We start from the raw sequence: 20,149 nt of genomic DNA, 5'->3' as shown, positions 1-20,149 counted from the left end.
AATCTCTTTTAAGGTTGTATTCAAATCAATATTCTCCATATCATGACGAAATTTTATTAATGGCCCATCTCTGGGACACAATTGTCAGTGCAAACCCTTATAAGACTTCCATCCCCAACTGACCAAGCCAGGTTTTGACGAAGGATTGACCATACTTTGGACAAATATCTCCAAACAAAAGAGCATGATCTTCTCGAAATATCTTCAGGGAAAACCTTCATAACCTTTTATTTAGCTCTAAGGATCTTAACACACAATGCTTGCTTACTAGTGAGAAGATTAAATCCCAGCTTAAGCAAAAAGGATTCATTTTGCTTCTTAAGATTCTGAATGCCAAGACCACCATTGATGAGAGGTTGACAGTAGTCTGACCATTTAACAAAAGATATCCCATGCCTTCTTGTGTCTTTTCCCTAAATAAAATCATGTGCAATTCTTTCAATCTTGGCACAAATACTAATAGGAATTTTGACAGTTTGCATGAAGTAATTGGGTACCGCCATAAGAACCGAAAGTGCCAAAGTAACTCTCCCTGCCATGGACAACATTTTAGCATTCCAACTGTCCAATTTCCTCTTGATGTTTTCCACTATAAACTTGAACGTGCTAGTGTCACGGGGCTAGACCTTTCGTCTCACAATCCGTGCAGCCTTAGGCGATTCACTCGTCCAAACTCGCCTAAATTAACCTTTACTCAAATGAGGATTTCTTAAGAACTCCTCCAAGGCACCAAATCGTACAGCGGAAGCAAACTTATGGAAAAAGAAGCTTATAAAGAACAATAGAAAGGGACACTCGCAAAGTGTTTGAGTAAATACTCTCTATTCTCTTATTCACAAAGAATAATGAAACAATGAATGGAGTGAGTACAAATGAGGGGGAGGCTCTCTATTTATACTTGAGCTCCCCCAAAATAGACGGTTAAGATACATTTACATCGACAGATGAGATTAACCATATCCCCTAATTTAAGGGATTTATAAGATATTGCCATATCAAATCCTATCTAATCTTACAAGATATGATTCCCCTTATCTTTAAGATTAGTTACCATAGTTGCCTAAGTTGCCATATCTTCGCTATCAGGCCAACCAGGTTCAATCCGACAGGATTCTCCAACAGTTTCTTGAATCGGGCCAGCTCTCATGGGCCAAATGATCCCCATCTAAGTAATAGACCTCCATCGGATGCATTTGGTTCGATGGTCACGGGCTTTGAACTCTAGCCCGTGACATTCTCCCCCACCCATTCTCGCAACGTCCTCGTTGCGACTCCCGAATGGCACTGACTTGATTCACTTCGGATCCCACTTGTTGCCTTGGCTCCTCCCTTTATTCGGGACTTCTGCCTCGGCTTCCGTCGCTTCCTTACTCGAGCCACCCTACTAATTTGTACTTCTCGACGACAAGGAGTTACGTCACTTCCTTGCCCACATTCTAACTTCCCTCGAACAGAATCCTCGTGATTCACAATACTTGGCTTCGCTTTGCCCACAGTCTCTCGGCCTTCTTGCTCAAGAACTTCAAAAGGGCCCCTACGTTCTCGCCAAGTCAATAAGTTAGAATGCAACACATTATTAAAGTGTTCCGAATGTACCTTTGCATTTACTCAGGTCAACTGTCCCACATGCATTACTTCTTTTTCCTTGAAGTTCGATGCACCACCCACCTCTCCTATAGGTGGAAGCCTTGTTGATGACTCGGCCAACTCCGACACTTCATTCGACTTGAGCCTCATTGGTCCTAGCTTCACTATTTTCATCGCAACTTCTTTCTCTAAGTTCGATGACAAACTCACCTCTTCCTTAGGTGGAAGCCCCTCCAATGACTCACCATGCTCGGACGTTGCCTTTCCTTTGACTACAGCTTACTTTGGACAGTTCCGCAACTTATACGGACCACGACACAAGAAGCACTTACTCGCTTCTTTTTGCTCCTCTTAGCGTTCTTAGCTTCAGCTTTACCTTTGCTCAAACTAAACTTCTTGGGCTCCTTGACTGCTCCATCGTTCCCTTTGATGACAGACTTGCTCCTCTTTGCCTTCTTGGCTTCGGCTTTTCCCTTGCTCAAACCAAGCTTCTTGGGCTCCATGTCTACTCCATCATTCCCATCGATAACAGACTTCTTCGGACACTTCCGCAATTGATACGGACTATGACACAAAAAGCACTCCACTGGCTTCTTCTCGCTTTTAGCCTCCTTGGCTTCGATACCCTTTTCGCTCGAACCAAGTCCCAAGGCCTTATCCACCGGCTTCTTCTTAAGCGCAAATTTTATCGGACATTTCTTCAATATGTGTGGACCATCGCAGAGAAAGTATTTCAGCTTGTCCCTTTTCCTCTTGGGTTTCTTCTTCCTAACTCGTGGTTTCCCATTACCACTATTGTCGCCGTTGCTATTGCCATACTCATCCGTATCTTCCTTGTGATTCCCTTCACATACACCCCTTTCCTCGGACTTGGAAGATCCAAGCTTCTCTTTCCCTAGACCAAGCTTAACAACAGATACCGCTACCGTCATGGCTTCCGACAGCTTTTGGACACCTCTTTATTCCACCTCCTGTCTGACCCACGGCTTCAATCCCTCTTGAAAAGTAAGCATTGCTTCTCTCTCGTTCACATCTGAAACTTGGAGCATAAGTTCCTTGAAATCACGAACATACTCCCCCACTGTCCCCTGTTGCGTTATCCTTTGCAACTTTGATCGAGTTTCTTCCTCGGTAAACTCTGGGTAAAATTGTCCATTCAACTCACATTGAAACTCTTGCCACGTTCCAATCTTACCTTGCCTTTTATCTATGGTCCTACCTCGCCACCATAAAAGCGCAATATCAGTAAGAAATAATGAAGCAGTGTTTACCTTATCTGCATCATCCACGATGCCTTTGGCACGGAAGTAGCTTTCCATCCTCCACAAGAAATTATCCACATCACATGCAGACCTCGTCCACACAAACTCTTTCAGCTTCGGGACATACTCGTTACTGAGTGCTACACTCGACACTCCTTCCCCCACCGCTGTTCGACACAAGGTCAGCTCTCCCTTGAGCTCCTCTATTCTTGTGCTTAAAGCCAGCGTTGTGGCCATTGTTTCCTTCTTCAAAGCCATCAACATGGCCTCACGAGCAGTGTTCCTGCCTGACAGTTTATCTTTATGTGAATCAAACAACTCGTTTACCTTATCCATGGTCGAATTAAAAGACATCTTTACATAGTCTCTGGACTGTTCCTTCCAGTTGTTTATGTGACCCTCGAACCTATCGAGTGCCTCCTTTACGTCCTCCATGGATCCATCAAGTTTACCCACACGTTCCTCTACTACCGATAGCATCTCCCTCAAACCTTTTCTTGCCCACCTTTGTTCGAACCTTTCTTTCGACATCCCAACAGTGTCTTCGAACCAACGGCTCGGATACCACTTGTCACGGGGCTAAAAATTTCGTCTCGCAATCCGTGCAGCCTTAGGCGATTCGCTCGTCCAAACTCACCTAAGTCAGCCTTTACTCGAATGAGGATTTCTTAAGAACTCCTCCAAGGCACCAACTCGTACAGCGAAAGCAAACTTATGGAAAAAGAAGCTTATAAAGAACAACAGAAAGGGACGCTTGCAAAGTGTTTGAGTAAATGCTCTCTATTCTCTTATTCACAAAGAATAATGAAACAATGAATGGAGTAAGTAAAAATGAGGGGGAGGCTCTCTATTTATACTTGAGCTCTCCCAAAATTGACGGTCAAGATACATTTACATCTACGGACGAGATTAACCATATCCCCTAATTTAAGGGATTTACAAGATATTGCCATATCAAATCCTATCTAATATTACAGGATATGATTCCCTTTATCTTTTAAGATTAGTTACCACAGTTGCCTAAGTTGCCATATCTTCACTATCGGGCCAATCAGGCTTCAATCTAACAGGCTTCTCCAACAGTTCATCAAATCGGAACAGCTCTCGTGCGCCAAATGATCCCCATTTAAGTAGTAGACCTCCATCGGATGCATTTAGTTCGATGGTCATGAGCTTTGAACTCTGACACGTGACACTAGTTGTAACCTTTGATGCAACAATAGCATACCCAAAAAAGAGCCCAAATTATTCGTCTCAATAAATCTCAAGATACTACAAATACCATCTTTTTCAAGTGGCCAAACATTTTTAGAGAATAAAACCTCTATCTTGTTAGCATTCACTTTGTGACCCGAAACTGCTTCGAAAATATCAAGAACTTTCCTCACCATCTGTGTTTGATTCACATCCACTTCCACAAACAAGAAAAGGTCATTAGCAAAGAACAAATGCGATAAGGATGAGCCATTTTTTGTAATCGATATGGGCCCTCCAAGAATTATCCTCGACTTCTTTGTAAACAAGCTAACCCAATCTCTCCATACATAAAACAAAAACATAAGGGGGGAGAGGGCACCCTTGACGGATTCCTCTCCTCGGCTTAAACCCCTCCGTGAGGCTTTCATTCCAAACAATCTACTTAGACACAGTAGAAATACATTCCATGATGATTTTACCAAAAGAGAAAGGGATATCTGAATCAACCAATGTGTCTTCGATGAAGTCTTATCTCAGTCTATCATAAGCCTTTTCTAAATCCACTTTGATTGCCATCCACCCTTTCCTGCCCCTCTTGGTTCTCATTGAATGATTGACCTCTTGGGCAATAAAAATATTGTTAGTAATTTGCCTCCCTATAACAAAACTAACTTGGTTCTGAGCAATGAGTCTAGAACACACAGGCTTAAAACAGTTTGCGATGATCTTTGTAATAATATTATACAAAATATTGCAAAGGCTTATGGGTCGAAATTGGGATAAGGACTTTGGACTTTTGACTTTAGGGATGAAGACCAGCAAGGTTTTGTTGACATTACAATCAATCGAACCACCTGTAACTATTCCCTGAATCCAAGAGTACACATCCTAGCCAACCGTCTTCCACTGGTTCTGGTAGAGTAAGGCATGAAAACCATCTGATCTCGGGGCCTTTAGCGGACCCATGTTAAAAAGAGGAATACAAATCTCATCAACAGTTACAACCCTAGCCATATCTTTCAACCCCTCCACATCTATCCTTGGAAAAATCCCACGCAAAGGAAACAACACATGCATTTGACAAATGAAATTGCTTCGTGTTGAAGAACTTCGTCATCAAAACACCAATCACCATCAACCTTTAAAGCATAAATTTTATTAAAGTTCCCCCTTCTCAAAGTCTTGGTGTGAAAATATTTCACATTACGATCCCCTTATTGGATCCATTCTATTCTAGATTTCTGTCATCATAAAGATTCTTCTTCATCAAGGACCTTTTCATACTCAATTCTCAGCTTCAATTCTAGATCCAAAAAAAATCTAGAACACTTTCTATCAAGCGCGGCGTGGATTTTCCCAATACAATGGGCTAGGTTTGCTTCCTTCTGCCAATGTGCCCATATACTTCCTTATTCCATTTTTGAAGCTCCACGGAAAGATTGCCGACACAGGTAGAGATCTCCTGTCCACAATTCCAATTCTTACAAACAAAATTTCTGAATGATGGATGTTGAATCCAATAGGCCAAAAAGCAGAAGGGTCGACTTGGTCTATTGACCATAGAGGAATCCTTTGAAAGCAAAACCGGCCTGTGATCTGATTTCAAACGAGGACGGTGAAAGACTAAAACATCTGGAAAAATTCGAAGCCAATCAAAGTTTCAAATAGCCCTATCCAATCTCTCAAATGTAGTCCCCCTTCTCCAAGTAAATTGAGGCCCCTTAAATCCAATATCTTTAAGACCATCCACCTGGATAAAACTTTAGAGCATTGTACGTCCTGAAGACACTGATCGACCCCCTATTTTCTCACCCGAAGATAAGTAGGCATTAAAGTCTTCCACAAATAACCAAGGCCCATTAACAGGACGAGCAATTAAAATTAAACAATTCCACAAATCCCAACGCTTTCGCTTATCCGGACTACTATATATGAAAGTCACAAAAGCACCCTGAACCTCCATTTCCTTCTTAATGTAACTATGAATATATTGGGGGTTATTATTCAGCACTTGAATCTGAATTCCACTCTTCCAACAGAACCAAACTCCCCTAGAAAATCCCTGAGCTTCGACTCTGTGAGAAAAGTCAAAACCAAGCTTGGCAATAATTTTTTCTGCCTTAGGACCACTAACCCAAGTTTCAAGGAAAACTGCTATCACAACTTCATATTTCACAAAATAGTCATTAACTACCTTGATGAATTTGGGACCTGCACAACCTTGGCAGTTCCAAACAAAAATCTTAGGCAATAACATACACAAAAATGGTAAGAAAAGAAACCCCACCTCACAGAGTGGTTATATACCATCCATTACCAGCTTGCTCCCCCTTGCCTCCGAAATGGAATTGGTAGCCACTCTTTCAATATCATCAACAATACGGCTCATTGCCTCCGAAATAGGTAGTCGCCTAGACCCTCGGCTCTTAAATTTGTTGCTCTTGCCCCTTAAGGAGATTGGAAATTTTTTTACCACGTTTGGGTATCCCCTCCGTATTAAGAGTTATCCCAGACTCGCTCCCCGACGCCACCTCCAGCTTATTATTATTCCTCCATGCATCTTCTAGTTAGTTAGGGTCCTGATTTTCAACAAAAATCACAGCCGAATGATTATCCATGTTGAGCTTGGTTTTCAAAGCTTTTTCCACCAGCAAATTAGAACCCCCACTTAATGTCGATGGATTGCGCTGGTCGGTAGACTTTTCCCATAGAAGTTCAATAGCAGCAGGTTGTGTGAACGACTGCAAGTTAATAATGGGAATCGAGTCATTCCTGTTAGAACCCATTTCACCCGCTAAACCTGAGGCTCTTATGGGCCTGCCAGAGTTAGTTGAAGAAATACCCATGACCGAGCCTCCCAAATTGACAGACCCTGACCCTTTAACTATTCCACGCGGCCCAGCATTTTTCTCAGTCCCATGGTCCAAAATTAAATTATCAACACCTAAAGGGTTATCGTAAATGGCTAGTCCTTTTCCCTTTGATTTAGCATTAAAACCAGACATAATATTTTGCGTAGCATCTATCCCATTGTTCCTTAAATTATGCAGAGCATTAAAATGAGATCGCTTAAGGTTAGCACTTTCCTTAACATCCTTGCCAGAACCTTTACTCCTATCAGCCCTCCTTAACCGTCGGTCAACAAACATCCGAGGGCCAAATTCCTTAGCTTATTTGTGATTACCCTTAGAACCACTGGAGTGTGTACCCAAATTCAAGTCAACATCATCTCCTATTTTTTCCTGAACATGCCATGTCGGGCATGACTCTTTCATATGTCCATAATGGCCCCACGCAAAGCAAACATTTGGAAAGGATTCATACTCTATCCTCTACACCCAAGCATCCACTTTAATTTTAGAGACTAAAGGTTTATACAGGTCAACCATAATAGCCAGGGGAACAAACTTACCCTGCAGTGTATTTCCTGTGTTATCATCTAACTTGATGACTCTACCCACCATCTCCTCAATTGTTTTGATAACACTTTTCCTATACATAAACCCCGGCACACTTGAGAATCAAATCCAAACGAAAACACTCGACGAGAAAGATTGGCTTGTGGATAAGTATTTAGACCAAGGTTACACAATAAGATAATACCCAAACATTATGCATAGATTTTATTAAATTTTTAATTAAGAGTAGCATAAATTTTATGCATAATTTTATTATCTAATTAATATAAAAAAATAAATTCAGAATATTGATTTAGGGCTTAAACAAAATATTTGTACTTGAATTTGGTTTTATTTGTACTTGAATTTGGTTTTATTATTGTTGACTCAACTCAAACTTAAATACAAATAATTCAAAACTTAATTTCAAACATGAATTTAAGTTATTCTTTACTTGGTAAACGAGTTTAAAAAGTAAATTTTAGCAGTTCAATTTTATCTTAATGCTTAAACTTTTTTTTTTTGGAAAATAGAATGGTTGGATTTTATTCAAAATAAAACAGAGCCCAAAAATCTGTATAGGTCCAAAACAAACAACAATAAACTTTAGATATTAAATTTTAATCAGATTATAATCTTAGTTTGAGTTTTTCGATTTGGAATTAAGGTGTTTTTAGTGTTGTCAATTTATGTTATATCCAAAGCATTTCCTGCCAGTTTCCTTCAAATTCTGCCATTGAAGCTTTGGTCTTCTTCCCCATAATAGATGCCTCCATGGACTTCTGCAGCAGTCTAGAACCAATTTTCCAACTCCTGACGTAATTTCCAGATTAGAAAAGGATTAAACTTGTATACTAATATTGTAGAATTCAACATTGACCATTCAATATTTCATAAATATATTCAACCCTTCATCCTTGCAACATCAACAAGATGTCTTCGCATTCTCTTCCGAATATCTTCCCTTCTGGCCCTCTTCTTTCTCGTTGTCTTAACTAGAGTTCCGACGATTTTATCCGTCGACGATCTGCAGTAATCGGCATGCAGGAACCTCACCCTATGCCACGGAATAAGTAAATGTTTATTTATTTTTATTTGTTTTAGGGTAACATAGATAGTCAATGTATATATTCTTCTTCTAAACCTCATAATCTTGGTTTCAGTTGAATATTTTAACTTCAAAAAACAGATTTAATGATGGAATTATTAAATGATTAAAATTGAAGAGTATCCTCTTTATTGATTTTTGCTGTATATTGTATTCATAGGGTCGAATTCCAAGTTGCAGCTGAATCTAATCATAGGTATGAAACAATTTAATGGGTCATAATTAACAAAAGTTTTATTATTCCTTGCAAAATTCTGTTTATTAATTAATATTTGATGTCTATTGAAAACATGATAATTTTTTTAAGGGAATTTTCAAAAAATTGCAAGTAATGGGGTTATCATATAATTTACTAACAACGGACAAATTTTATTCACTAACAACATATGAAATATAAATATAAATATAAATTATATTAATTGATTTTGTTTTTGTGAAACTAATTGATGTGGAGACTGTATTAATCTTCATTCATATATATATATATATAACAGGATTGACAGTTGGTGTAACCGTTGTTACTATTGTATTAGTAAGCTTCATTGTCTTGAGGTTGAAAAGAAAATCATTGTCAAATCATCCCCGCCAAGGAGACAAAGCAACAATGGAGGCATTTATAAAAAATTTTGGTTCATTTGCACCAAAGCGATATTCTTATAAAGAAATCCAGAAAATGACAAATAAATTTCATGATAATTTAGGTCAAGGAGGATATGGCAAAGTATACAGAGGAAAAATGTCTGACAGTCGTTTTGTGGCGGTTAAAGTCCTAAATGAATCTAAGGGAAATGGAGAAGATTTCATGAACGAGGTAGCTAGTATTAGTAGAACTTCTCACATTAATATAGTGACATTACTTGGTTTTTGTTTCGAGAGATCGAAGAGAGCTTTGATTTTTGAATTCATGCTTCATGGATCTTTGGACAAGTTTATTTATAGTCAAGGATCAAATAACCAAAGTCGTCAATTGGAGTGGAAAACTTTGTACGACATTGCACTCGGCATTGCCAGAGGACTCGAATATTTGCATCAAGGTTGCAACACAAGGATCTTGCACTTCGACATAAAACCTCACAATATCCTTTTAGACAAGAACTTTTGTCCCAAAATATCTGATTTTGGTATATCTAAATTTTGTGAAAGAAAGGAGAGTATAATTTCCATGGCTTGTGCAAGGGGAACAGTCGGATATATTGCTCCAGAAGTGTTTTGTCGAAACTTCGGCAGAGTTTCTTATAAATCTGATGTCTATAGCTATGGAATGATGGTCCTTGAAATGGTGGGAGGAAGAAAAAATATTGATGTTGGAGTGTCTCAAACCAGTGAAGTGTATTTGCCATCATGGATTTATGAGCATATTGATCAATCTATGAACTTGAATCTCAAAATAGTAATAGCTGAAGAGGAAGAAGAAATAACAAGGAAGTTGATTATAGTGAGCCTTTGGTGCATTCAGTGTGACCCATGTGATCGGCCTTCAATGACTAAGGTGCTAGAAATGTTGCAAGGAAGCCTTCAATCATTGGTAATTCCACCTAAACCTTTTGTATCTTCTCTTTTACGATCCCCTAAAATCCAGGAATAAAAAAAGACTTGGACTAGATTGGTTGAATCAAAATATAATGATTAGTATGATAGGTATAGAAAAGTGACTAAACATTGAATAGATCAAAAAGCAATTCAACTGCTAAGACCTATATTGGACCAATAATTTTTTCTATATTTTCTTTTCATAGTTGTGACCAACTTGATATTTGAATCTGTTCAACATAGTTCAATCTATTAAGTTCATCTCTTAACATTTATTATATATATATATTGTATTCTCCACGTTTGTTTTATGAACTATGTTTAGGGTTCATAATTATCATTTCCAACAATGTCGTCTTCAAGGTTTGAACGTGTTTCTCTGTTGGTGCGTAGGGATAAATATAAATATATGAGAAGTTAATGAAAGTTTCAAGGTGTGTATCAATGTCACTTTCTTTAAAGTTCTATAACCCCACCTATATTATGATATGCAAAAGACTTACTGACAAATAAACATCAAGGATACAATGAAGCCCAATGACTATCTATGTTTTGCATTGACGAAAACCGTCCACTGAGCGGAGCATAATGAGAATATTAATGTTTGTAAAAATTTCTATAGTAATTCTTTATAGAATAATCTAAAAATAAAAACATAGTTGGAGAATAGAAAGAAACTTTGTTTTCTATGTTTTGGGTGTTTCATGCAAAAGAAATTTTACTCCCATTTATGGGAGGTCTCACGTCTCTTCATAGGGATATAATCACCCAAATGGATAGTCAATCTTTAGCAATAAACATAACTATTTAATAGAATATCTACTTGAATAATTATAACTATTTATTAAAAACCAAGTGACATAACTTTTAGTTACTAATGAGTTTTCCTTTGCAACTACTGGAACACTATATATATTTAGAAACTATTCCAATAATCTTCTCTTAAAATGCAACGTGTTTTACCATTACACCCATCACTTATTGATAACATTTATTATTGTAAAAAATAGAATGTCAGTAATGACAATATATCACAAAGAAAACAGAAATAAAAATAAAGAACACACAAATTTTACGTGGAAACCCTTTCGGGGAAAAAAAACAATCGGCAGTGGAGAAGAAAATTTACTATGTCAAATTCGAATTAAATACAAGAGGAATAGACTATTTCTATTTATAGGCTTGTAGAGCCATATTCTAATAGGAGTGTAGTAAGATTGAAACACCTTATTCTAATCAATATAAAATAAATGGAGTTCAATAAGGTTTAAAAAACCTTATTCAAAATAAAATAAAAGAAGTGTAGTTCTATATAAATTTTACTTTTATTTTATTTTACCATTGTATTTTATTTAAATAAGGATTCGGGTCACTTAATTCTAACAATCTCCACCTTGACACAAATTCTCAATGAACAAGTTCTTCATCGTGAACTTTCAAAAAACAAGTTCTCCGTATCTTCTATAAAACCCCTTAAGGGTTACTTCAACAATGAACACCAACCAAGTCTAAGCAATGTTCAAACTTGGTTATAGGAAGTGACTTAGTCATCATATCTGCAAGATTTTCATGAGTACTACTTTTGCACACAACAATATCACTACGAGCAATAATATCACGAACAAAATGATACCAACATCAATGTGTTTTGTTCTCTCATGAAATATTTGATCTTTTGTAAGGAAGACTGGACTCTGACTGTCACAAAATACTGTATTGATTTGAAGGTTTTCATTAAGTTCACTAAAGAGTCCCTTCAACTAAATAGCTTCTTTACAAGCCTCAGCAATCGCCATGTACTCAGCTTCATTGGTAGACAAAGCGACTGTAGTTTGTAAAATGGCTTTCCAACTGATTGTACAACCTCCGATTGTAAAGACATAACCTATGAGAGATCTTCTTCTATCAAGGTCTCCAGCAAAATCAGTATCAACATACCCAATGACTCCATCACTAGTTTTTCCAAATTGTAAGCAAACATCAGTAATACCTCGTAAGTATATTAAAATCCACTGAACTGCTTTCCAATGTTTTTTACCAGGTTTCACCATGTATTTGCTAATTGCACTGACTGCATATGATAAATCTGGACGTGAACAAACCATAGCATACATGAGAGATTCCACTGCACTAAAGAATGGAACATGTGACATGTACTTAATCTCATTATCTGATTGTGGAGACAAAGCCGATGAAAGCCTAAAATGGGCAACTAAAGGAGTACTAACAGGCTTAGCACTCTGCATATTGAACTTGCAAAGAACTTTCTCAATGTACCCCTTTTGACTTAGGTACAATTTATTTGCTTTTCTATTTGAAAATATCTATACCAAGTATCTTCTTTACTGGTCCCAAAGCTTTCATCTCAAATTCTTCACTTAGTTGGGCTTTGACCTTTCTTATCTCTCATTTATCTTTTGTTGCTATCAACATGTCATCAATATAAAGAAGTAGATACACAAAAGAACCATCACTGTTTTTCTTAAAGTAAACACAACTATCAAAACTACTTCTTCTGAAATCATGAGAAGTCATAAAGGAATCAAACCTCTTGTACAATCTTGGTGACTGTTTCAAACTGTAAAGGGACTTTTTCAGCAAGCAAACACAGTCCTCTTTTTCTGAGACTGTAAAACCGCCTGGTTGTTGCATATAAATATCCTCCTCAAGTTCTCCATGCAAAAATGCAGTTTTTATATCTAACTGCTCAAGATCCAAATCATGCATGGCCACAATACCAAGCAAAGCTTGAATTGAACTATGCTTCACAACTGGGGAGAACATATTTGTGAAGTCCACTCCTGGAATTTGACTGTAACCCTTTGCAACAAGTCTTGCTTTATATATGGGTTCAACTCCTGGAGCCCCTTATTTCTTTTTAAACACCCATTTACAATGAACAACCTTTTTACCTTTAGGAAGTTTCACAAGATCTCATGTTCTGTTTTTGTGGAGTGATTCAATCTCCTCTTGCATAGAAAACATCCACTTTTCTAAGTCTTTACAACTAACCGCCTCAGAATAATTAGATGGCTCTTGGTTCGCATCTATATCTTCAGCCACATTTAAAGCATAAGCAACTAGATCTGCCACAGCATACTTCTTTGGAGGTTTAATTTCTCTTCTAGTTCTATTTTTGGTGATAGGAGTATTGTAATATCCCGAAAATTTTTACAGTAAAATATTATCCATGATATAGTAAAATAAGGAAATAAAGAAAGAAAAAAAGAATAGAAATGAAGAAAAAGCAAACGAAACAAATAGCAGGGGAAGGAAAGAAAGAAAAAAAGAAAAGAAAGAAGAAAAGGGAAAATTGAAGGTGTGAAGCTTGAAAGTTTAATAGGTAAGTCAATTAAGTCCTTTTCTTTTAATTTTGATGTTTTAGAAGTATTGGAATAAGGTTTTGATGAAGTTAAGTTGATATTTTGAAAGTTATTAGATTTATAGATATTGTTCATGTTGAATGAAATGATTAAATTAGGGATTAAATTGATATAATTTTCAAGTTAGAAGTGAAATAAGGATTGAATTGTATGAACTGTGAAATTTGGGGTAAAATGAAAATTAACATTTTACATAAAACAGTTTTGGACAGCAGCAATAGTCTAACTTGAAAAAATCACAAAAAATTGTATAAATAGAATTATAGGATGAATAAAATATTAAATTAAAGCTTATTGAGTCTAGTTTCTTATAGAAGAAATTATGTAAGTAATGGAATTGTAAATCATGAGATATAACAAATTTTGTGAGACAAGGTCAGAATGATTTTGGGTTCCCCTGTTCTGAATTTGAAAAATCATAAAAAATTTAATAAAAATAATTATGGGCTTAAATTTATATGTTTAGAATCTTGAATGAGTCTATTTTCAAGGGAAATAAACAGAAACATCATTAGAATTCTGTATAAGGAGATAATTAATTTTTAGTGAAGAAGGGTCACAACTGTCAGATAGCAGAACAAGGGTAACTTTAAAGAATAAACTGTACTTATTGACTGAACCAAAAATTATGAAAATTTTATGGTAACAATATATATGAGTAGAGTTTCATAAAAAATTAGATGATATTAATTTGGAGTTCTATAGCTCCAGATATAAATAATTTAGTGACTATGACACAGATGGACAGCTTGAATATTCATAAAAGTAAATAATAAAAATTATAGATAATGTTAATTACAAGTGTGTTATATACATTAAGGATGTGGAATGGAGAGGAGGAGGAGGAAAATATATATGAATATTTAGGTAGCATGGCTAATTTGCATGTTTTAGGCTTAAGGACTAAATTGAATAAAAGTAAAACTTCAGGGGGGCAATTTTGCAAAAATGTCAAAAATGACCAACTTGAAGGGAATGAATAGTTTTATTATCTAAATTAATAAATTGAGTGAAATTGTCAATTTATGATCGGGTGAAAATTGGGAAAATGGTAAATTACCAAAATGTCCCTGGATCTTGATATTTCTGTAATTTCGCTATGTAAGTTCGTATAACTTGAATTATATTCTTAAATGCTTGAAATGTATGTTTTTGATATGAATATGATTTGAATGTTCATTGTATGAAAATTGAAGAAACATTAACATATTTGATAAAAGGGGAAGAAATTTCGGTTGAATGAAAGGAAAATTCGATGGATCTCTGAAAAGGAATTGACGTTAAAAAGGATCTAGCCCGGACGGGTGATCCTATCCTGATATAGCCCTCTCGAAGAATACGTGTAAATGGATTTAGCCCAGACGGGTAATCCGAATTAGGGTCTGAATTTAGTCTGGACTAGTAATTCAGATCCAAGCTCATTAGAGTAATTTTCGTTGCAGGGGATTTAGCTTGGACTGGTAATCCCGACAATACTCTATGAGTTTATATTACAGGGGATTTAGCCTGGACTGGTAATCCCGCTGTAAGGATGAGGTTCGTAGGAGTGTGCTCTTTGAAATGAAATGTGTAAGACCATGGTTGAAAGATACCATGGCAACATAATATGAAATGTGTAAGACCATGGTTGAAAGATACCATGGCAACGTGACATGAAATGAATAAGACCATGGTTGAAAGATACCATGGAAACATGATATGAAATGTGTAAGACCATGGTTGAAAGATACCATGGCAACATGATATGAAATGTGTAAGACCATGGTTGAAAGAACCATGGCAACATAACAGGAAATGAATAAGACCATGGTTGAAAGATACCATGGCAACATGACAGAAAATGAGTAAAACCATAATTGAAAGACACTATGGCATCATGTCAAAGATAAATAAGACCGTGGATGGGAGACGCTATGACATCTATTAAACAATTGATATTCAGGTAATATGTATCAGATGAAGAATGGTTATATGAAATGGTTGTGTAAAATGTTTACAAGAACTGGTCATATGGAAATATATGTACAAAATAGTTGTATGAAATAATTATAAAGATAGATAAACAAAATAAGAATAAGTACATGGAGTATAATTTATGTTAAGTTTGATATAAACTTTACCGGAATAAATATACATAAATTATATGGAAATGATGGAGCATGAAATATTGATATAATGAAATGATTGATATATACTTATGAAGAAACGGTAAGAGAATGATATGTTTCATGACATGTATATATATGATTATCTTTGATATGTTGATACAAGGAAATTATGTACGTAAAGACAATTATTAAACTCAAGTGTGACATGTCGAGAAAATAAGTATATCAATGTTGAATTTATATGAAATATGTACAAGTATACTAACAATGATGTTGTTTGACGCTTAGACAAGTGCCAAGCTATTGATTGAATGGTAACATGTTTAATTATAAGGAGCATTGAAATGGTAAGTACTTAGATGAAAATAAAATTTAAGATTTTGCGAAAATTTTTTTTCTATGATCCCGATTTAATTCCGGTTGGTTTTTAATGTATGTTTGGGGCTTCGAGGGCCCAATAGAGAGACGTTATGATTATTTTCAAAATATGAATAATAAATGACTCAGAATTATCTAAAAATGTTTAGTAAACTCCAGTAATGCCTCGTACCATATTCCGGCAATGGATACGGGTAGGGGTGTTACAAGTATTGTGGTGAAGAAGTAACTCTATTCTTAATTTTTGTACTGGCTTGAGGAGTCAACTCTGTTGTCGATTCTGTTTAAACTGATGCTCCACCTGCTTTTGATTTTCTTTATTGGAAGAGTTTTTAAGAGATAAGTTAGGTAGCATAGCAGTTTCATCAAAAACATCTCTGCTAATAACAACTTTTCTATTTTCAGGACACCATAACTTATACCCTTTTACACCAGCTTTATAACCAAGAAAAACACATTTAATGGATCTCTGTTCCAATTTTTCATTATCAGCATGAGCATACGTAGGACATCCAAAGATCTTTAAATCAGAATAATTAGCAGGATTACCAAACTATACCTCTAGTGGAGTCTTTTTCTAAATGACAATGGATGGAGATCGGTTGATCAAAAAACATGCAGTAGAGGCTACTTCGGCCTAAAACGCCTTTGGTAAGTTAGCATTTGACAACATACATCAAACGTTCTCCATAATCGTTCTGTTCATTTGTTTTGCAATGCCGTTTTGCTGTGGAATATGACGAACTGTCAAGTGTCTCACGATCCCTTCTAACGTGTACAGTTTATTAAACTCATCGGAACAAAACTCTAAACCATTGTCTATACGGAGGTATTTTATTTGTTTTCCCGTCTATTTTTCAATCATAGTTTTCCAAGACTTAAATGAGGAAAACACATCATTTTTTTGCTTCAGGAAGAACGCCCAAACTTTTCTAGAAAAATCATCAATAAAAGTTAGCATATAATTAGCTCCACCTCTTAAAGGCATTCTGGATGGCCCCCACAGATCAGAATAAATATACTCCAATATGCCCTTCATGTTATGGATTCCTTTGGTGAATCGAACTCTCTTTCGCTTCCAAAAAATGCAGTGCTTACAGAAATTTAGTTTTCAAATTCCTTCCTCATTAAGAAGTCCTTTTTTGCTCAATGCTACCATGCCATTGTCACTCAAACGCCCTAGGCGCTGTAAACTGAAAAATATATAGGATTTTTCCTATATAATTTATCATATTTTTAATTAAATTTGTTGTTAAACTAAGTAATTGTTTAATAAATTAATGAAATATGTGAAAACATGAAAACAGGACATAGAAATTGTTAAAATGTGATTTTATGTTTTATTATATAGTTTTCATGCATAAAATGGCTTATTTTATATTAAATTGAGCATATTATATTTTTATGACATAAAGTGGGCCATGCATGATTAAATTAAATAATAAAATATAAAGTTATATTTAATAATTTATTTTAATATATTTCATTAATATATTGGGTTTTAATTAATTAAGTAAATTGATTAATTAAAGTGGTTAAATTATTTTATGTGGTCCTCTAGATTATCTACTATTTTTGGACAGGTCTAAGAGCTTTATTTTTATTACAAAACCATCCAAATTGGGGACCAAGTCAACACAAAATTCAGCTACACATGGCTGTTCATAAACCATCTTTTGGTTTAATTACACAAGGACCTTAAAGAGTTGAAGAAATCAGAAATTTACCCGAAGATTTACTGGTGACCGAGTCTTAGTCCTGAGTTGTTGTGGCACTCAAATTGACCAAGAATCAAGCAACATCAGCCACATTCCCTCAATTCATGGTCGGCCACCCTTGGAAGGAGTTTTGAAAGATGGACACTCCTATTTTTAGCAAACTAGCTCCCATACCTCACCTATAAATAAGAGCCCCTTTCTCACTTTTTCAATCATCCCTCATCCTTCACTCATTCATCACTCTGTCCCCTCTCAATTCTCTCAACTTTCCTAGCCCTCACGCTTATCATCATCTTTGCATAAAGATTTTGAGCAAAATTAGCCTCTTAAAGAACCCTTGGTCGGCCATCTCGGAGAGCCATCAGCAAAGGAGCAAAGTGAAGGAACAAAGAAGTCCTCATCAGTCAGAGTCTTGGGTGACAGCCACTCTGAATTGGGTTTAATCTTTCTTACTTTAATTTAATTCAAGAACGTTTGCTATGTGTTCTTTGTTCTTGTTTACAACAATGATAGCTTAATTTTATTTAAGCTAGGATGATTGCTTTGATTTAATAATAATTATTTGATTCATGCTTATAATATTTATGCCTCAATCGATCATGTTTTCAATTAAAATCAAGTCTTTATTTCATTCATATGTGATTGAAATGCATCTGAATTAGCTGAGCGATCCTAACCAGACGTCGGCTAATGGACGCATAATTGAAATGTGCATGCTCAATTTAGATCCTAACCCGATTAAATTGCAGGTTGCATAACAACCCTAACCAGGCTCTGTTATCTGCATAGTTTTTAGATTTGTGTTATTAAATTATTTCAAACCTAACACGTCCCTGTTACCTCACACGAATACTAAGAAACCCTTAGTAAATAAAGATCAATAAAATGCGTATTTACTAAGTAAAGGATTCCAAAAGGAACTAACGTGGTTTCCAAACTCATGAAAGATCGAGTTGCTAATGTTTTTCCGAATATTGATAAGCATGTTGATAATAAATTGAGTTTAATTAAAGTAATTGTCCTAGCTTATTTATGTTATAATTGTTGCTTATTGTGTTAATTCTGCTAAAATATATCTCATTCATATAGTTTGCATACTTAGGATAAATTGCATTAGGGATCATTACATTTAGTTTCATATACTTTTTCATCACCTCTCAATTATATTATTTTTATTTATCAAATTGTTAATACATTTTTACAAATTAAGTGACTTAGCACAAATAAAATCCCTGTGGAGACGATAACTCGATATTTACTATTACTTCATAACGACTGTGTACACTTGCACAAACCCGAGCGTTACAAGTTTTTGGTGCCATTGCCGGGGATTGTCAATTGTTGCCATAGTCATTTTTTGTGAAATTATTTATTTTCAATTTGGTTACTTCTAACATTACTAACTTATTCTTTTTAATTTTGTAATTTTCTTTTTTAGGGGTTTATGAGCATAGATCAGATTATCGACTTACTCCTAGTAGACCCTGAAATTGAGTGAACTTTTAGACAAAGAAGACGTGAATGGATAGTTCAAAGACAAAACAAGATGGACCTTGGAAATCAAAATCAAGACCAAGGTAATGAAGCCGAACATGTATAAAATCCTATCCTCATTGGCTATGATAGGGATCAATGCATCAGACAATATGTTGTGCCACTTTTCAATGAGTTAAATCCAGGAATTGGAAGGCCGGATATTGAGGCAACCCAATTCGAATTGAAACCAGTGATGTTTCAAATGCTACAAATGGTGGGCCAATTTAGTGGTATGCCCATGGAAGATCCACATCTCCACCTTCGATTGTTTATAAAGGTGAGTGACTCATTCAAGATAGTGGGTGTGACTGAAGACGCACTGAGGTTGAAGTTGTTTCCGTACTCATTGCAAGATTGAGCACGAGCATGGCTCAATTCATTGCCACCAAGTTCTATATCTACATGGCAAGAATTAACAGAGAGATTTTTGGTTAAGTATTTCCCTAGCAAAAATGCTAAGTTAAGGAATGAGATCACAACTTTCTAACAATTGGATGACGAGCCTTTGTATGAGGCTTGGGAGTGATTCAAATAGTTACTTCGTAAGTGTCCTTATCATGGGATTCCTCATTGCATTCAGTTGGAGACATTCTATAATGGTCTCAATGCACATACAAGATTGATAGTAGATGCTTCTGCGAATGGTGCAATTTTGTCTAAGTCTTATAATGAGGCTTATGAGATCATCGAGAGGATTGCGAGCAACAACTATCAATGGCCAACAAATCGAACAGCTTCAGGAAGACGTATAGCCGCAGTTCATGAAGTTAATGCTCTCACTTCGTTATCAGCTCAAGTATCGTCTATTTCCTCTATGTTAAAGTAGTTTACCGCTAATGGTACTAATAATTTTACAGCTTAGCTACCAAGTCCGTTTGAAATAGTTTCCTGTTTGTACTGTGGGGAAGGTCACTCTTTTGAGAATTGCCCATTGAATCCCGAGT

At 35.9% G+C, this 20,149-nt stretch overlaps 1 protein-coding gene and 1 non-coding gene across 2 annotated transcripts; one reads left to right on the top strand and one right to left on the bottom strand.

Moving 5' to 3' along the window:
• The first annotated feature begins 9,156 nt into the window (after positions 1 to 9,156).
• Positions 9,157 to 10,137, top strand: LOC107911013 (rust resistance kinase Lr10). The gene has a single exon (XM_016838915.1). It carries the CDS (start codon positions 9,157 to 9,159, stop codon positions 10,135 to 10,137), a length of 981 nt encoding a protein of 326 aa, XP_016694404.1.
• A 9,525-nt stretch (positions 10,138 to 19,662) lies between these two features.
• On the bottom strand, positions 19,663 to 19,769 carry LOC121210635 (small nucleolar RNA R71). The gene has a single exon (XR_005905749.1). It is a non-coding gene; the product is annotated as a small nucleolar RNA R71 (small nucleolar RNA).
• Between the last annotated feature and the right edge of the window lie 380 nt (positions 19,770 to 20,149).

This window comes from Gossypium hirsutum, chromosome A11 (genome assembly GCF_007990345.1).
Source record: "Gossypium hirsutum isolate 1008001.06 chromosome A11, Gossypium_hirsutum_v2.1, whole genome shotgun sequence".
NCBI lineage: Eukaryota > Viridiplantae > Streptophyta > Magnoliopsida > Malvales > Malvaceae > Gossypium > Gossypium hirsutum.
This window is presented reverse-complemented; position numbering and strand designations above follow the sequence as displayed.

What these genes read in the sequence shown, in the direction of transcription:
- LOC107911013 (XM_016838915.1), top strand. Translation starts at nt 9,157, where the DNA reads ATGGAGGCATTTATAAAAAATTTTGGTTCATTTGCACCAAAGCGATAT.